Genomic DNA, 19,539 nt, shown 5'->3' on the forward strand with positions numbered 1-19,539 from the left:
CCATAGGTTTTCTGTATTTGTTTTGATCATATTTTCTGCTAGTAGATATACAGCAGATGGGCTGTTTTCTTTAAATATAATAAGCCATAGTTCTTTTAAAGGCTTATATTGCTCCAGTCAAATCAGTTCTTGGAATGTCTTAGATGCCAATATTGACGCACAGTGTGTGGAAAAGGATAGAAGACAATCTGTATCACCTCAGTTGGAAAGAAGTCAGAAATTAAAAAGAATTGGAATCATTTTTAGGAGACTTTTGTATACCTGATTTTGGAAATATGCTAAGAATAGGTAAAAGATTTTTGGCTTTGAAATATTTAAAAGGTAACCACAAATCTTGTGTAGAATTGCTCCATGCTGGGTTTATGTCAAATTTTTAAGCACTATCTTTTTCACAGAAACTGTAGGTTAAAGATTTAACATCTTGACAGTGAATTGTCCCCTAACCCTACCATATGGCAACCTCTGTACTGAAGGTTAGCCAGCTATATGTCAAATAACATAGTTTGTACTGAATTTTAAGTAAGATGACTTCTTAGTTCATAGCATCAGGAAATAAAACCAAATGAAGCTCTGCCATGCACTTCATTGCTGTCCATTGCTGTCTGGAGTCTAAGGGTCTTCATTTATTCCCCTTTCTGCCATAAGAAAACAAAGGGAGAGATGTAGCATCCTGTTTAATTGGAATCATGAATATTGAGAACTACGCTTTAGCCAGTCTGTAGTAGTTTATTATCTAGAAGCTGTAATTTTCTTTTTTTTTCTTTCTTTTTCTTTTTTTTTTTTCTTTTTTTTTTTTTAAAGAAAGCTTACAATTCCCCTTGGAATTTGGAAAATTAAAAACATTTTAATAGGGAATACTATTCTTGCAAAATCATAATCACTATTTCCATTGTAAAACTAGCTATTCTGGAAGCCTGTGGAGGTAAATCAGTACAAAAGTAATCATTGAAATACACCAAGCAGCCTCAGAAACTTTTTGTATAGCTGCTGAAACCAATGCTGTGTACCTGCCATCATTCTGTTTTGCTGTTCAGGGTGGCCAGACAGCAAGCTCAGCCACTGTGTCACCCAGACACAACCATCAGTCACGCTTCCCTGGAGAAGACGCTAACACGCTCAGAAATCTTTCTACAGCCTTCATAATAATGAAGGATTAAATCAAGTTCTGTTTTGTCAACTGACGTGATTTTACAGTTGGTGAAAGCATTGCAATTCTGCTCTATTATTGGATGCATTTTTAAAACAGCCTTCTGTGAAACAGGTTGCCTCAACCTTCCCTTCTCCACAAAAATCCCTACGGGTCACCAGAAGTGACTCTTACTGTGCGTAGCATTTCCTCAGATGCAGCTGTGCATCAGAACTGCCTAAAGGAGACACCGTCTCCACAGAGTTCGGTTTAGACTTCATTTTGAGCAGAATTAACTGTGGGGTGAAATTAATTCCGATAAGGAGGAAACAAGGTGATAAGGCTATTACTGTGTTTGGGTTCAAACAGCCCAATTTTATAGCTTTCTCTTGCACTTCTGCCTGAATACTCCTGTGCTTTCCTCTGCAGGTTGCTTATTGATATGATACCCCGTGTAAGGCAAACACGCCATTACGAAATGTTTGAGTGAAGATAACAGCCTCATCTCTGTAAGGACTGTAAAGCTACAGCATCATACATTTTGGCAAGTGGTGCCAATGGTATTTTACTAAATATGCAGTTTGTTTCCTGTGGTATGTTTTTGTTAAAGTTTGTTTTAATGGGAGATCTCTGTAAAACTGGCATATGTGCACACTGCTTGCAATTCAGCCAAACAAACAGCAGCATTTTTCTTTTCAAGTATGCTATTTATTCCTGTATTTCTGTATTGATTCCTGATTTCCAATAGAAAACATGCAGTTTACAGTTTTAACCAGCAACCATGTTGTATGCTCCAGAGTGAAACTGTTCTTAATGATGTGATATGCGTGTGGGTAAAGAAGTGCGAGTTCCAGATGTTTTTTTTTTTTTTTTTTCCCGGCCTATATTTTTTTTAAATACCTGCTGTAACAGAAGTACAGTCCTTGCTAATCTCTTTGGCTAACAGAGTATCCTATATGGAATATGGACACTAAGAGCAGTGTTGCTTAAAGCACTGAGGTAGCTACTTCTCTCCCCCATTTGAACAGGCCTATAGAAAGAGCAGTTAGAGCTTTCTGTGATCAGAGAGATACTTAGCTAAATTACCTGAAATCAAACCTCTTTAATTTAAATTCTATTTTTTTTTTCCTTACAAGACGCTATTTATTGCTTTGCATGGACCAAACACAGAGTACTACTGTACAGACAAAAGCCAAAAAGACATGCAAGGAAGAGGAGCTGCTTGAAAAATGAGATTTTTATCTTCTATTATACTATAACAGATGTATCAGCGTGTGTGACTTTGTGGTTGCTCTGTAGTCTGATGATGGCACAGCAGTGGCTCAACCTGGTGGTGAGATATAGATCTATTTATTAGATTTAGATTGTTCTGTAAAATGTTGCTCACTTTCCATCACACATCTTATATATTACTTAGTAGCAGATTAAATGAATTATCAAAGAATCATGATGTATAATCAATAAAACTGGTACCTATTTTATACAGTACCTATAAGTAACGTTTGAGAACTATTTCCAGAATGTATCATAGAACAAAGTCTTCCTGTACAGCAGCCTATTAAACTAGATTCTCTGGCCATTGCCATTCCCTCTGTATTTTATATATTGCAGGTTGGCTTTCACAACATACAGCCAGTATTGTTGCTTCTGTTTATCACAAGTGGATGAAAAATAGCAGACAGTCGATTGTAGAGTTTGAAATATTTCCATGGTAAGTAGCTTAGCCTTCTATAGCTAGAAATACCCATTTCTAGCTATACTACAGTAAGATGACAAACTAGAGTAGATGTACCCTCAGACTGTTCAGAGACTGATGTAAAGTGGGGGCACTATTTGTTTACTGATGCCTTGCATTATTTAAAACTGTATTTCCCATCACATGTCATTTAATAATTTCTCAGCCAGATCCTCAAATTTATTATTAAAAGTGAGCTCCAAATGAAACATGTAAGAAGAGACTACCCAGAGGTTTCACTGACAGTGCCTATGAGGTGCACAATGCTTGGTAAGGTTTTACTCACTTCCTCTTCAAACAGAAGTTTCTTCACTGAAAAATGAATTTTATTCTGCTGCTATAGTTAGTTTACACATATTTTAGCTCAATTAAGTTTGCATATACTTGTAATAACTTCTATATTATTGTAACTTTATAATATTATTACTGTCAGTACTCTGATGCTGCTTATCCCTTGCTGTCACTAGATAGTGTTAGAGATGATCGTGTCACTCAGGGATAAGACGAGAAGCAGCACGACGCTTGACAAGACGAAGGAGTTGTTAACTATATAACATAATAAATTCAGCAGAGATTCCAGAAAGGCTGTAAAGTGGTCACTGTACTCATCACAGGTGAACTTCAAACTAAAATATAAAACACTACCCTAGAGACCTTTTTTTTCAGTGCACAAGTTCCTAATTTGTTACACTTTTGCATAGTACTGGTGTTTTCCTATTATGCTGCCAATTTAACTCATAGTTGCATAAAGAGAACTGTGGAATAGATATTTCCCTGCTGATTAACTAGCTCGTCAAGCATCTTAAGCATCAGTATTTTGTAGTAAATAGAACCAGAGACTGAAAATAGCTATATTCCACATTTCATTTTGTTATTTTTATTAGTACTCTTTACCCTTTTCTGCCTCTCCAAGGGCGTTATTATTGCTCCAATCCCATTACTAATCCTAAGAACTACACTTAGGAACTACTGAAAGTGCAGCTTCTTTTGGCTGTCGACTCCAGCAGCCTGTTCCTAGCAGTGGCCAGTGCCAGCTGCTTCTTCAGAAGAGACTTCAGAAGGTAAAACTGGTTGTGGTACTTGACTCCTTACATAACCTTCACAATACAGAAATCATACACCATTGCAAGTCTGTAGGACATCCAAAATAATGCCCAGCTCAAATGTCAAATAATTCTGTTAATTAGACCTTGCTACCGCTTGGTGTAAATCAGAGCATAGGACTACAAGATGTTCTCATACATAAAGCAAAGTTAAAAGTTGATTAATAAAGGTTCATACTGCTTTCAACTCCAAAATACTGCTCTTAATGGATGTTTGTAAATACAGACCTGAGCTGTGTAATCTTAAAAAAAAAAAAAAAAAAAAAAAAAAAAAAAAAGGTATGTTTTATACCAGTCAATCATACTTTTTCTATTAGATTACTTTGTGCCAATTTCAGAAGCTTTTCAGTTGCCACATGTGCTTCAAAGCAGTTCTGATATTTGCAGGTAAATGCAGGAAAATAATTGAACCGCTTATGCTACTGAGAAGGAAAACCATCAGGAACTGATACTCAGAAATGAGAGCAAATACATGGCGACAAAACCAACCAGCTTCAGGGAGACTTATTATGGTATAACAACAGGAATGCAGATAACTGCTTGCCCTGCATGCTGAGAAGCAAAACCCCTAGACAAGAAGCTCCTCAGAGGTGGGCAAATGCAGTTCAAGCTATGCACACGCACATCTAGGAATGCCTCACCCGGTGTGCCCTCAACCCTAATACCACTTAAATTACTGCAATCCCAACTGCCAGGGACAAAGCACAGACATTTCTGGCATCCTTTTTTTTTTTTTTTTTTTTTTTTAGGGCAGCATGTGGAGGTGCTAAATCACCAGATAAATACTCAGTCCTAATAATACACAAAGCAGGAACATTTTTTTCCCCATCTGGCAATATATTTTTCCTAGATAGTCAAATTTCTACTCAAGAAACATCTTCACTAGATGGCGTATTAAAGAGGCAGTTGGGACTGCAGCAGGCTGCATCTGCAGCAGCAGAGGTAAGAGCTGATCCTCTCTGAGCAGAGATTATCCTCGGGGTGCGTAGATTTGCACAGCTGCCCCACCTTGCGCTTGTGAAGGTGAAAGTGTTGTTCTGCTCACAGCATTTCCTATTTCTTAACATTAGTCTTAAAATTGTGCTGCAAGTTTTTCGTGTTTCATCCACTGCCACCAAGTGGTGCTGTGACAAAACATATTATAGCCCTGTTGCTGTGTTTATCAAGTACCAGTAACTAAGCAGGAGCAGCACACAAAAAACACATTCCTGTGGCCTGGCATGTGGGTCAAGGAGGTTACGCAACTGGAGAGCATAATTAAATAGCAGACAGCCAAAGGATATTTCCCTCCCACGTTTGGGAACTGGATGTTTTATTTTTCCTTTCAGCCACAAAAATCAGTATTTGAGGAAGCACTTAACAGTTCTTGAATTTCACCCATTTGGAACTACCACTTGCCCACTCTGGTCAGCAGAGGTGCTCCTCCGGCCTCCAGCCCACTCAGTGGGAACATATGAGACAAGAAAAGCTTACATACAGCAAGCCCAGAAGCGTGCACCAACAAAGGCAATCAAATGTAGGGAGTCTGAAAGTATAAAGCCTTGCATAAAGGCTGCTGCTTTTCTACATTTGTTTTGTAGGTAACTAGAAAACATCCCATCCTGTCAGCTAACACTGTTGCCACCAACTCCAGTATTTTTCTGAACCTGAGTTTTTAAAAGCCAAGACTTTAACAGGATTGTCACCTTTCCCCTCACCACGCAGCAAGGAATAAACGTGACGCTTGTCTAAATGGGTCTAGGGGCAGGAAACACCCACCTTGCTTTTACGGGGCCTGATCAATACGGATGGCAGTGACGAAGTCTGCAGCATGGCCCTGGACTAGTCACGTTGAATCTGCCCATCTATAGTGTGGGACAGATCTGAGAGAGGTGTTGAAGCAACTTGGTTCTGACTTTTACTTCAAAGACCTGCTGTACTGATTACTTACAGTGCAAGCAACAGTTGTTACTTGCTGAAACCCCGGAGGCTTATACCCTGCTACAGTTCCTTTAGGGACAGTGTTATTGTTGCAGCATTTGTCCACTAATTTTTGCTTGGAAAAAGTTCCCTTGTCACAGATGTGCATGAGTTAGCCATCACATCTCTGAGGACCTGCAAAAGGTCTGGAGGTAACAGACCTTTAAATCAAGGGTCCGCAAGAAAAAGCAGGACATACAAACGAGATTTTTCAATTTGGAGCTTGTTCAGAGCAAACAGTATCTGATTTTTTGGCAATACAGATTTACTAACATATTTCAAGTAAAATGCAATGTACATAATCAGTAAAATAATAAAATATGCAAGTGCAGGCAGACATCACTCTAAACAGGCATCAGTCATCAAGTAGTAAACTGGGATGCTCTCTCTGTTACCCAGGGAGCAGGAAGCTGTCAGTTAGAGGTGAAGCTTGTGAGAGAGGCACAAAGGAGTTGCAACAACAGAGGTGTCCGCCCGTGGATCTCCTACCAGATGGAGTTTGACTGAAACCAGCCTGTGTGCGAGAGTTGACGTATTCAGTGTTTAAGCTCCCCCAATGATTTTCTTTCCAATACAGCTGCATGCTGTGTGTATTTTTTTTTATTTCAAGTTCCAGGTCCTGTACACTATTTTTCCATTATGTGACTGCAGCGCAGCCCACATCTGACTTCAGCTGCTCACCATTTCACAGAGTTCTCCTTACAATGTCAAAGCTGCAGTTAGAGGTACAAAGCTGCAAAGAAAACATTTCAAAAATAACCAGAACAAGGGACTGAATGAGCAGTGTCCTCTAGTAATTCATTCTGATGCTAGAAAGCACTTCAGAACTCTAGTATGTTGAATGGCAACGCTAAACTAACTAGTTTTTCACTCATTTTAATCTGAGGTGAAGCACGCCAAAGAGAGGTCCGTTAAAAGGGGTGCCTGGTGAGGAATATTCACATAGTTTGCACTTCACTGAAAGGGTGGTAAAAGACCCTTTGCATAGCACTGGGAGAACGCTGCAGCACAAAAGCTCTCATGTGCAGCCACGATGCACTGCGCTCCTGAATTCCAGCTAGCGAGCAGATCGTGCAAGTGCATACCCAAACCCAAATGACAGTCCCGCTCCTGAACTACAGGCCTTTTACACGCCTACTTCAGCTTGCCATTCTTAGTTTGGTTATGCTCTTGCTTCCTAGAGTTGTGTACCATTAATCAGAACGGAAAAGAAGAATCCCAAGTCGGTAAGAATTTACTGATTTCTGTAATACTCTGATTTGCCATTACTCACTCATGTACAACCAAATTAAAAACCAAAACAAGCACAAACTTGGAAAAAAGTATTAGTTGTTAAAAAATGACCAGCTGCTTCTCTCCCATGTAGCATTAAAAAGGACACAGTGCCTATGTTACAGATAGGCCTTTTTATAACAGATGAAAAAGGGCCTTTATCTTCCCATTTTAATACACAATAATGCTGCCTTGTAGACGGCTCTACTGCTTTTGGACACCTCCACCAAACCTGTCGGCATTCATAGTGGAATCTGACAACGAAGGGTCTATTCCTCAACCTGAGCTGGGATGAGAAAAACCAAAATGGACAGCAGTACCCTTTCTGTGCAATGGGTGCAGCTGCAATAAACTGCAAATGCAGTATAAGAAATTTCACTTTGTTGACATTTATAATGTGTTTTCTAGATACATCTGCTTAAAACCTCCAAGGTGATTTCACGTGGCGCCTCTCAAGTGCACTGAACTCACGCTCCAAGACGCGAGTTACTCGCTCACACAATCTTCGCCCAGACGCGCTCGGCAGCTCCCAGGCAGTCGCTGCTGCCGCCCGCGCTGCGCTCGGCTCCAACCAGGCCAACGAGGCCGCGGGGGCCGTGGCGAGGGAAGCAGTGCAGGCGTGCAGTCCGAAGGTTCATGCTTGATCTCTTGTTTCACATGAGAATATTTCATAAACGTTTGAGCTCTCTGCATTTAAGGTTGGATCTTAAAAGATAACACTCCTTAAAGCCACTATTTTAACATGACATAGCTTTATTTCAGAATAACATGGTGTATTGTGCCAGTAAGTCTTGTGTATCAGTGTCTCACTGAGCAATTCCAGAGTCTTGCTTGCGTGTCAGGAATCCAAGATTTCCTAACTATTGCAGTGGCAAAACTGCCACCCTAAAATGAAACTTGGTATTTCCCCCATTTGTGTTTTTATCTTGTTTTGCAGGGTAGAAAATACAGCAGTTTTAATCCATTAAGTCAGTATAATCCATTTTCATTAACAAAACAAAACAAAAAAAAAAACTAAACCACCCACTTGCCTGTTTTCCTTACGGCTAAAATGTGGGCAAACGGGACTCCTTGTGCCATAGTTTACTCACCTTTAAAGAGAGGCCGGTGACAGAAGTGTTCTGTAACTGCAGCTGAGCAAGCTGTACTAATCCAACTTTTGATAAATGGCAGCTCATAGACTTCCCATTTAAGCACAAAGCAATCATAAATCCAAATCACACAAGAAAAAAGTTTATTGAAAAATAAATTTCTCCCTAGTTTTTTCTACAACAGTGAAAACAAAACATTGTTTTATGCCATTACAGACATTTACTTTTCTAAAAAAACAAAAATAATAAATCAACCCCATTCTGTTGAACCCCAGTAACTTGACAATGTGTGAACCACTGTGCTCTGTTCTTTCTGAATCAAACTGCTTGAACTTAATATAGTGGAACACAATCACTTAAATAAAACAAAGAATCAAACTTTAGGAGAGATTTCAAACCAAACACATGTACGAGCCTTACCCTGAAGTACATATAAAACCTGTTGACTTCAAATTTTAATCTGCAAAAAAGCAGTAGTTTTTTTTATTTTTACAGTCCTCCCCTCCTGCAATTTATAGTGTTACAGGGAGTATTCAAAGAGTTTGATCCCTCTTGCCCATGGAGGGAGAGGCTCTCTAGGGAATGGTTCAGACCAGAAACCTAAACTAAATTGCCCTCTGGAGGATCTCCCCTCCAGGGTCAACTAAGCAAGTTTAGGGAGATAGAAGTTCTGTGGCTGGAACTAGCCTACTGACTATTCCCCTATTTTTATTCTTCTAATTCTCTTAGAATCTTCTGGGTAACTTTTCTATTCTTACAAAAATTGCTTTTTTTCCTGTGGTAAAAATTGCCATTTCTTCCTCCTCCTCTGCTGTATTCCTTTGGAAAAACCAAATAAATTACGACTTAGAAATGGTCTTCACTGTCATTGCACTGCAAAGACTTGTTAATGAATGTAACAAAATAGTTATGGATACAACCATATTAAAATTAACTGCCTTCAGACAAAAGTTTAGCTTAATTTATTTTGTACCTATTTGATACTTCAAAATACTTAAAACTGCTGGAATCAGAGCCAGGAAGTATCGCATGCACTTTCCCAAGGGCTCCAGTCAACGCAAAGGGGCTGTTTTCACGCTCTCCGTAAAGGCAGGGGCTGGGCCGGCTCCTGCAGGACCGTGCCTTCACAGGGCCGCCAGGCACGAGCGGGTCAGCGCTGACTTAGGGCCAGTATTTTGTTTTCCTTTCCCCCCCCAAGGATGACAGTGCAGTACAGATGCATTTGCCTGTTGCAGAGACCCAGCAGCGCGTTACCGTCGGTGTGAAACATGAAGACCGCAGGGCCCACAATGCTTCAGTTCTGCAAGCGCTTAGGCAACGAGACACCGTATTCCTACAGCTAAGCTGCCTTAATAACACGGACCCAGAGTTTCAGTGCAAGACATCTGCGCTGACCTCCCCAGCGGACGGCAGAGAAGGGTATCGCTGATTTTACTGCAACTGCATTTATAAAAAGCAGTTTCTGCGTGCGGGCGGTGGTGTTCTAGTACTCGTTACCAAAACCTCGAGGAGCTGCTCCATTGATCCATTTAACAGACAGGTGGCCTTTCAGCTGGATGATCACATAAAGGAGCAAACCTAAAAGCAAGCCACGTTTTAAGAGCCGCACTGGCAGCAGCTGCAGTTAGTCAGATTCTTTTGCTCTGGAAGCAAGAACAAGAACGACACCTCAGACTGGAGGCATCCTGGGGTTCAGCCGCTGGTGTTTCAACACATTCCTATGGTAAATATTTCACACTTGATACATGGAGCTTGCTGTTTACATATTCTGTTCATATATAAAATTCAGAAATTACAAACTAACTTAAACTTTATGCTGCTTAAAAATATTAAGATAAGACTTAAGTCACTGCCCATAAAACAATGCTTCCATGTTACATTTACAGCAATATCATTAAAGCATGTCTAAATGAAACTGTATCTGTCCCTGGCCTTTTTAGCCTGAATGAAAGCATACATCTTTCAGTGCATTTTTCTCCATGACTTTACAGTCATCCCTAAAATGATAGGACCAAAATAGAACTATGAATGAAAATAGATCATAAGTCAAAAGTTGAAGGCATAGCAGCGGTAGGGCAAAAGTCACAAAGAAACAGCCATACCTGAAAAGTTAGCACTCCTTAAAAAAAAAAAAAAAAAAAAAGAAAAAAGAAAAAAAAAAGAAAGAAAGAAAAAGACAAATTGAAAAGTGATAACTAACACTCAAGAAAATCATTTAATCAAGATTTCAACTGACGCTTTTATAGCAAGTTACATTAGTTCAGTGAGTGATGGCATATATACGCTATAGCAGCAAGCAAATCTGATTGTTGTTACATTCTCAATAAAACTTGCAAGTGTTTGGTCTTTATCCTGCAAGATACAGTGCTTTATATTTATTAAAAAGGGAGAGCTGCTTTTTTTAATTTCAACAAAAATTAATGTAGGAGTTCTGTCATCACTGAAGCCAGTGGGAGTCATTAAGTTAATTAGACGTGGATGAGATTGTTCCCAGCCTGATTCATCCCATTTAATTTATTTTACTAGGAGCACAATTTGGTCCTAAAATGCACTATGAGCAAAATATGTACCTGAGAAAGCAATCTGGTTTTTGTTTTTGTTAAAAGAAGAAGTGCTGCAAGCACGTAGATCGTCTTTTTAATTTAGAGGAGCCAGTCATTTTTGAAAGGGGACGGCATGTCTTTAATATCAAGGATAAAGTAAGGATGTTGACGAGGATTTTAAAGCATAGTGGCAAAACAGCATGATTATGCGAGGGAAAAAGACATCGCCTAACAACCTGATTTGCAGCTGAAGTCAACAGCAACTTTGAAAGCTTGTCAATAAGCAACTTCCAAAATTCGGTCCAAGTGGGTGGGGGTGGAGCTCAGTGGGGACCACGGAGGATCCCGGCTCCGTCCACAGCACGGATCTGCGATCTCCAACTGGACCCCGAGCAACAGGTAGTAAATAGAATATCTCTGGCAGAAAAGCCTATCATTAAAAAGAAAAACCTGCAAAACATTGAATATCCAGATTTCCCTCTCCACTGTCAGTCCTAAATTCAGATACCATAGGCGGATTGTATTCTCCTAGGAATTGCCCAGTGCACGTACTTATATGCACACACATCTATCTGAAAAAAGGGGCATGTCACAAGTGTGCATGTGTATCTTCAATTTCTGTGCTGATCACGTGAGATCTGGCTACATCTCCCTGCAGAATATAGCGGGTCTAGACGGGTTTGCGCTGGTCATTAAACCAGCGCTCCATCCCAGCTGGGGCCCTTGCATTAGGTTACAGATACTCAGTAAAGGGCGTTTCGTTTACTGAAATGACCTTCTACAGGAATCGCTAATGTTACAGTATCTTTTATCTTCTTATCTCTCACCTTATGTTTTTAGAACAGATTTCCCCACTATTTTAAAACGTTTAAAATTCACACAATTAATAGTTATGTAGCCACGAGGTGTTATTTTTACCTGGAATTAGTGTTCCATTATACTTGTTCAGACAGCGTTCATATTCCAAATACCCATCCAACACATCAAAAGAAAGTGAAAAAGGCACATAAACATTAAATATTTGTAGCAGAAACATAATCTGATATTAACAAGCAAACACAACTGCAACTATAAATTACAAAAAAGAAACTAAGCAAAAAATGCAAAAAGCAACTCTATTTATACATGTGCAAATCAACTTGCATATATGAAATAAATGAGGTTTTTATTGGCATTTTTAAACAGTGTGTATTTACCAACTTTACCTTTCAAAGGCAAGCCTTTTATGTTACTTTTAATAAATATGTAAATGTTTCTCTCAAGTTTTCTAATCTCATAGGAACAAGACTTTTGCAAAAACTAGGTCACATACAAAAATACAAAATTTTAAAACAAAGAATGTCTTGATATGAGAGATATGTTTAAAAGCTTGTAAAATGTTTTTTACACTCAACTTTTGCCATTTTTTCCCATAATCTCTGATCAATGTATTCAAATGCAAGTCTTGCAAAAACCTGAATTCTGAGTAAGAAAGCTGCAAGCTATACTGTTAGACTGAAAAACCATACAGTAAGAGAGTCCCATCTCTAATATCCTTGCTTAAGTGCAATATTTGGACTGCATGATTATGCTTTAATTAGGAAGGAAAATAGTTACGGACCTGTGGATACAATACACATCTTAGTAAATCGTTCAAACTTTTAACTAATCCCACACAGATTTCCCTAAATGCTCATCTGCACAAGGATTCACTTGTTTACATATGCATGAACAAATCCTACTTTGGGATGGGGCTTGGGGTGCTCTCTCAGATTCACAAAGTAATGCTTACAGTGTTTACTCACTCACAGTTCTCACATGATATTTTCCTTTTACAGAAATTTAGGCTGAAGCTGTATTTCATAAAAAGTACTATTCCTTCTGCAAGGAGAGCTCAGCTACTAAGTTTAAAATTAATAATGCAGGGTTTGATTTTTTTCTTTAATGATTCATTTCCTATAGATTTCAGTTGAAATAGGATCAGACCCAACCAATTTGGAATTTACAAGTTTTGTCCCTGGCTGAAATGCAAGTGGGGTTGGTGTCTGCTGTTTCGTTTTTGCCAGTATGCAGCAATGCAGTTCAGTAGACTAGAAAGAAACAGTGCTACAGCATAAAAAAGCAGAGTTTATACCAGATTCTCCCTGCCTGTAAAGGCAGGCTTACTATAGAGCAAAACACTAGACCATAAAATGTTAAAATAACAAATATCAACCCCCTCCCATCTTTAAAGTTTCAGAGGCAAAATAAAATGCAGTACGCCAGGTGGTCCATACAGAAGTGGTAGGAAACAAGCAAATATCTATTTACAGCAAAGGATTATACTACAGCAAAAACTATATGTTTAGCATTCTTTAAGTGCACACATACAAACTTTGTTGCCAATGCAATTCTGTAATAGCTCATTCTAAATTATTAAATTCCTGCCTGAGGAGCCTCAGGCTGAATTGTCAAAGATAAATTCTGTTGTTGCCTTTACTTCCAGCACCAGGCAGAAGTGTAAATACTTTCTTTAAAACATGGGATTTTCCAGTTGCATAAATATGCACAAGTAGGCGGGGAACATTTTAAATAAATAAAAAAAGAATTGTTGTGCCTGCTCACATCCATTTCCAGTCCTCCTCCAGCTCCTCCTGGATCCTAAAATCATTACAAACCGCAGTTGTGCTGACTGAAGAAACTGCGCGGCTGTGCTGACAGCAAGGGCTTCGTACTAGCCTATGCTTGTTTTCTTCTCGTACAAAAAGTTAGCTTCCCATTAAATAACTGTTCGTTTTTGGAAAATTACTCATAAAATACAGCAGATTTTATTCTCATCACAACCTAGTCACTGGCAACAACCCTGCTGTTCCGTGTTCCTATATATTCTTCTTGGATCCTGAAAAATCTTTCCAGATTAAGTTTCTGTGCAGTTCACAGTACTGTTGGGGCTGTTACAGTATCACACCACCAGGAATGGTGAGGCAGGAAACCAGCAAACTTGAAGAAGCAAATGCTTTTCAATTGAAACTTTAAACTTCTGCTTTTCTGTTATCTTGACTTGAGAATTGATCCAGAATTCAACAGCATTTTGCTTGTTTGATTTTTGGTAGGTTAAGAGATGCATCAATACCCCTATACTAATAACGAATGCCAGTTATGAGAAAAACATGTACCAAGCAGATATATCCAAGGAAAGAAAATTTATAGTTTTTGTTTTTCATTAGTCAAAATATCTAGTAACTGTTTAAAATTTTCATGAAAAAAAACCCTTCATGTCAATTTTGGTTTTCTTCCAGTTTGATCACATACATACAAATTTTCTGCTTTCAAAATAACCCTGCAGATTTCTTTCTCACCAATTTCAGCGTATCATTTCCGGACTACAAATGGTGCTGTGAAGCATGCCTCCTCATACAGGAAAAAAAACCCAAATTACCCCTATAAAAAGAGAAGGCATTTCAGAAGATTTCACTTGCTGTTCTAAACAAAAGTTGTTTTGAGTTCCAAACTCTTGAATTGTTTTTTCTAAATAAGCAACTGGCATGCCTGTTTAAAAAACACCCTTTCCTCCAAAACACAGAACAACCAAAGAACCCATAAGGCTCATCAATACTTTTCTCAGCAGTTGTCTTAACTGTTCTTCAGAACAGATTTCTCTTTAAAAACCTGCCTAGTTATGAAGACATTTTACATTTCTATCATACAATAATAATAGTTAGCTTAGTTTAACCTTTCTATGTCATTCAGCAACACTTTAACTACAGGAAGGCGTAGCAAACTGAGGCTCTAACGGTAATATTGCTCCAAAGATGCCAACTACTTTTTGCTTCACACAGTATTTCTAGTGGACAGACTACAACAGAAGCATGGGCAAATCCCAAGGATTACTCTCTAAATGGGTCCAGTAAACCGTGACAAGTCCGTTCGGAAAACGGCAGTATGTTTCTGTAGCTTTTCCATAGTGAAAAGTGCCACAACCTTAGTCAGCTGCTGAGTTACCAAGATGTGTCAAACACTGGCAACCGCCTCTTTGCTCATTCACAACACTATTGAGACTGCTCTGGTACAGCAGCTGTGATGCAGACAATACTTGTTGTACAGAAAACTAAAGAAAAAAAATAAAAAAAGAAAAGGAAAGGAACTGGGCCCAGATAACCCAGTAGCAGGATGCAGAGCGATCTTATGATTCCAAGTTCTTCTACAGCAAACCGCTCCAGAGCCATTCAAGCTAAAGCAGTACCCCAAACAGTGCACCTATACCGTATTTTAGTCCTCCCTCCCCGTAACCCCCTCCCTCAAGCACATATTTTTCAATTTTCTACTGGAATGAAGTCGAGATCCTTTTGCTAACCACGATGAGAGATGTTCTTTAAAAAACAAAACAAAACAAAAAACCCTGAACAACAAAAAAATGTTTGATGGGTCTGGGAATTCTCTACAAACTATTCCAGGCAGTCATCTTCAAATCGCCGTAGAGCACGAAACTCATTTCTCAAACAGATGAAGAGATTTGAAGAGCTACACTGCGAATGTTCTCAGAGGGGAAAAAAAAAAAGAATCAGTTAGCCGTTCGTTATGAATCCCTCCTCTTAGTAGGTAATTCTGCCCAGCAATGAGAGCTCTGCCCGCAGCAAGAAACCTGGACAAAAGTGCAGGAAGTAATAAGTAGCTTCTCTCAAAACTACTTACATTTTGTCCCCAGCTGAAAAGGAGCTCTGCAGCTGCTATAGGCAGTCTTTACAAAGCGCAACCTGCCCTTTAATATAGTCTCTGCAGGGGCAAATCCTTCTCTGGGTTGGGTGGGATCCGGCACAGCTGAACAGCAAGAGGTCGCCCTGGAAAACACAGTGCTTCCTTCTTCCGTCAAAAGAGGGGACCACAATATCATTGGCAGACTCGACGGTATGACATTCAATATTATGCCTAAAAAGCAAAGCACACAACTAAATCACTGTGGAGTTTATAGGAGTTCAGTACAGTTTTTATCTTCCTCACTAAAAGTACAATAAAAGTCTGTATTACATGCTAAATCAAATACAGTTAGAAGTCTGCAGTTTCTCAGAAAACTCATTTCTTTTTACCTGTGCACACTCTCTTCAAAAGGTAGCGCAGTCTTTTTAGCTTTATTTTGTTTGCTAAAGATTAATAAGGGAAATTAAAAAGAAAATATGCTTCTGACTGCTCCCCAAGTTTAATGCTTTAATATAACTTGGATTTCTAGCATGACAAAAACCAAAGAACCTGAGGTCAGGAGAAATTCTCCCTCAGCAGCAAAGGTCTCTCCCAGGCAACCCCTGGCCAGGTGTCCCCAGCAGCCCGCCAGTTCTCCTGCCGCTGAGCCACATCCCTCACCGGTGCCCAGTATTCAAAGCAGCAGCTAGCACTAGCTAGCTGGAAAAGGAAAAAAAAAAGAAAAATAATCAAATTGCTATTTTCTGAGCCCAAAGCTCAAGTACGGAGGCAGTGATTCCAACAGAGAGTTGGCTTTTTACTTATTTTGGAAACACTGCCGGCTTTCAAAATTCAGCAATTTCCCTCCGCAGAAATGTAACTTTGTCTGGACAGCTAGAAAAGCTAGAAGCCTAAAAAAATACATTTATGAGACACGCTTCTGAATTCCACTTGAAATTACAGCACTTATAACCAAAAAAGAATACCCCGAACCCAGCGCTTATAGGGTCTGTTTTTTTTTTTTTTTGTTTGTTTGTTTACGCTGCAAGTTAGAAAACCTAGAAAGCAGGTTCCCCGGTGGTCACTTGCTGGCACCTAGCTTTATTTTCTTACCGAAATGAACACAGACATATTCTGAAAGAAGCAGTACCTACAAGCAACATTAATTTCCTTAATGCACAGCTGGTAAGCACTATAAATTGTACTAACACAACCAATGCAAAAGGCCGTAGGAATCTGTATCTAGGACGCTACTTTGACAAAAGGTCTGCAGAAACTAATTTGGAATTGCCAATGTTTCCAAATGAATTGCAGCCAAGAGCTGAATAAATGATAAAAGATAAGCAACCCTTTATAAGCTGTTACATAATTATGTGAACAACTGACATAAATCATGCAATGTGTATAGAGGTATTTTTATTATAAAAAAGCAAATTTTGCTTTTGATCCATTTCCGCAAGCACCCTACCAAACACATTTAGGATTAATGTAGGAAGTCAGGCAAGGTCACTAGTTCTCGGAAGGGCAGGGCGAAAGCCGGGGGACAGCCGAGGCAGCGAAGCGCCTCCGGTTCTACAAGCTCATCCGACCACAGTTACAGTCCCGGCAGCTCTGGTCCTGCCGCCCAAGCACCTCGCTAAGCGCAAGCAAGGCGCCGCGCGGGGCCCCGGTCAGAGACGCGGCGGGACGGAGCAGATGTCGCTCCGGGCTGCACAGCTGTCTCAGCGCTGCCTGCACAGCAGCAACTGCTGCCGTCCCCGCTGCCGGGGCCCGAGAGCCGAGCTCACAGCTGGCTGCTGCCAAACCAGGCAGCACGTCCCCCCGCACCGTCCTGGCTCACGGGGCTCAGACCTGAAATGTGGTGTGGCAAAAACCAGTGTAACACAAAGCGACCAAACGATGTGTTCAGACTTTTAAAGTACTCACTTGAGTAGAGCTTTGTCCTTGTTAAGATGCTGGAAGAAGGAAGGCTCACAGATGAGCTGGTTTTCCTGACAAACTTGTTTACAGGATTTTCCAGGTTCAGCAATTTTTACTTGAAGGGCACTTAATGGGGGCCACATCACCTGCCCGTGACAGAAATCCTACAATAACAGGACAGATTTTGTTATAATGCATTCAGTCCCTTGCCAGCAATTCTTCCCATTAGTAAAATAACAGCAATTATCATCAACTCAAACACTCGTTCTACAACACATCTTGCTTATGTTAAAATAACTTAAGCATGATACATTTTTATTATATTTTTAGTACAGGAGAATTACCACCTTGGATCACTAGTTCAAATCTGGTATTATCTTTATTCCCAAAGGAGCTTCTTCCTCACTTACATGTTTTTTAATACATCATTAGCAATTCTAGAAACTCTCATTACCCTCAGATATCCAACCCTGCTTTGGTTTCCTCAGTGACATCCTGTTTCACTAATTCACTGCTACAAGGACTACTTTTGTAAGAGCACAAATATCACGAGGAGGTTTGGTAGGAGGAGGACGCCAGAAGCCAGCTGCCCTGTAGGGCAGAGGCATTGCCAGTGGCCCCCGGAGTAGCCACCAGCAAAGCACCAGGGGACCCAGAGCGACCCAGAGCGAGCTGCGCTCCCAAAAGACTCGGGATTTATACAAAGCAATCGGGATTCAGAAAGAGTTTGTGCTTTTTGGTTGAACTGCTAGCAGAAGGGCGCTCTCTGTACTGGAATGAAACACGACCAGTCAAGCATCACCCGCAACGGAAGGGAGGAAGGAACGGTATCTAAACACACCTGCTAGCAAAAACTACTCAAATACAAGTTCTTACTGGCTTGACATTTAAAATGAGAAAAAATGAACATAAAATTTGAATCAGTGGCTTTATTTAACATCCCACGATACTCAACCAGTACTTTTGTATTCTGCAGCTCTCCTCAAAAGATAACAAAAAAATCTGGGCCCAGTCCTGCATGGTTTGCTTTCTTCTGACAAAACCAATATTTGTATCATAGAGGTCCTAAAATGTGAACTAAAGCAAAAAAAGACTGAACTACTTGAAATTTTAATAAAGCTGAGATCAAAAATTGTTTATCAATTCTCATTATTTTTTTTCCCCTTGTTTGGATTTTCTCTGCCAAAAGAAGTTTTTGTACTCCCAGGTCTAACCATAAATTTAATACCCCAAGTAATTTGTCATACTTTTGACAGCGCACAGCGGAAGTTCATGGTTAAAGCCTACTAATCCATAATGTTTTATGGATACGAGTATTGTTCAGATAAACACTTTCATATAATGACAAAATGCGAGCTATTACTTTGTTGAGTTGCTTTCTCAGTATAATAGCATTTTGATTAACAAAGTAATATGATACACACATATAGATAATCTAAGTATCAATGTTATGGAAACAAAAGTGTTTCAGGCATAAACTGCACAGAAAAATGCAAAGAGATGACAGACTGGCTGTTCATGAAGTCGCAATGCAAATGAATTAATTCCTTAATCATACGCATTTTCATTAGTAGGTGGCACTGATTTACTAGGGTTAGCGCAAAAAAGAAAACACAATTTAAATTTGAAAATATGTTACTAGTATGCTATTAGCATGTTGGGGGCTTCAGTTTTTATACTTCTTTTGAAATTCCTCCCCCAGTCTAGGCACAAGGTAACACCAGGCTCCCGTTTCTGGTCCGAGGCTTGGCGCAGGCCTTGCTCAGCGCGGCTCCGAGCGCGTCGCCCCCGCGGGCCCCGGCACGCTCCAGCTTGCCCTTCCTGGCTGGTTTGCTACCAGCCGCTAAAGGCAACCTCAATTTGGCAACTTCACTCCAAACCTACCCTGCCCCACATCATACGCTAAAATAAAGTAAATTAAGTATAAAATAAAGATTTTATGTAAAACTGAAGATTAATAAGATGGGGTTTATGTTTGTTTTACCTACAACCTCAATTTCAGGGCGAGAGGGGCTGAGCCCATGTAACAGCTTTGCTGCTGGGAAGGGAGGCGCCCTACCCCTCCGCCCGGCTGCCCGTCCTGCCCCGAGGCCCTTCCCGGTGGGCGCCCGGCGGCACTGTGCCCTGCCCGGGCGCCGCGCGCTCCGCTCGGGCGCGC

At 40.1% G+C, this 19,539-nt stretch overlaps 2 protein-coding genes across 2 annotated transcripts in view; one reads left to right on the top strand and one right to left on the bottom strand.

Moving 5' to 3' along the window:
• TMEM163 (transmembrane protein 163) overlaps window positions 1–1,616 on the top strand; it is a 107,858-nt gene extending 106,242 nt beyond the window's left edge. The window contains exon 8 of the mRNA XM_062579123.1: window positions 1,556–1,616. Within this exon, the coding sequence (XP_062435107.1) occupies window positions 1,556–1,616 (61 nt within the window). The remainder of the gene's footprint in view (window positions 1–1,555) is intronic.
• Window positions 1,617–8,406: 6,790 nt separating this feature from the next.
• The window catches only part of MGAT5 (alpha-1,6-mannosylglycoprotein 6-beta-N-acetylglucosaminyltransferase), a 132,214-nt gene continuing 121,081 nt past the window's right edge, over window positions 8,407–19,539 (bottom strand). Inside the window, exons 16-17 of the mRNA XM_062579271.1 lie at window positions 17,388–17,545; window positions 8,407–15,713 (exon numbers count right to left, since the gene is read on the bottom strand). Coding sequence (XP_062435255.1) covers window positions 15,515–15,713; window positions 17,388–17,545 — 357 coding nt within the window. The 3' untranslated portion in view covers window positions 8,407–15,514. The remainder of the gene's footprint in view (window positions 15,714–17,387; window positions 17,546–19,539) is intronic.

The sequence above is a fragment of the Rhea pennata genome, chromosome 6, assembly GCF_028389875.1.
Source record: "Rhea pennata isolate bPtePen1 chromosome 6, bPtePen1.pri, whole genome shotgun sequence".
Lineage (NCBI taxonomy): Eukaryota > Metazoa > Chordata > Aves > Rheiformes > Rheidae > Rhea > Rhea pennata.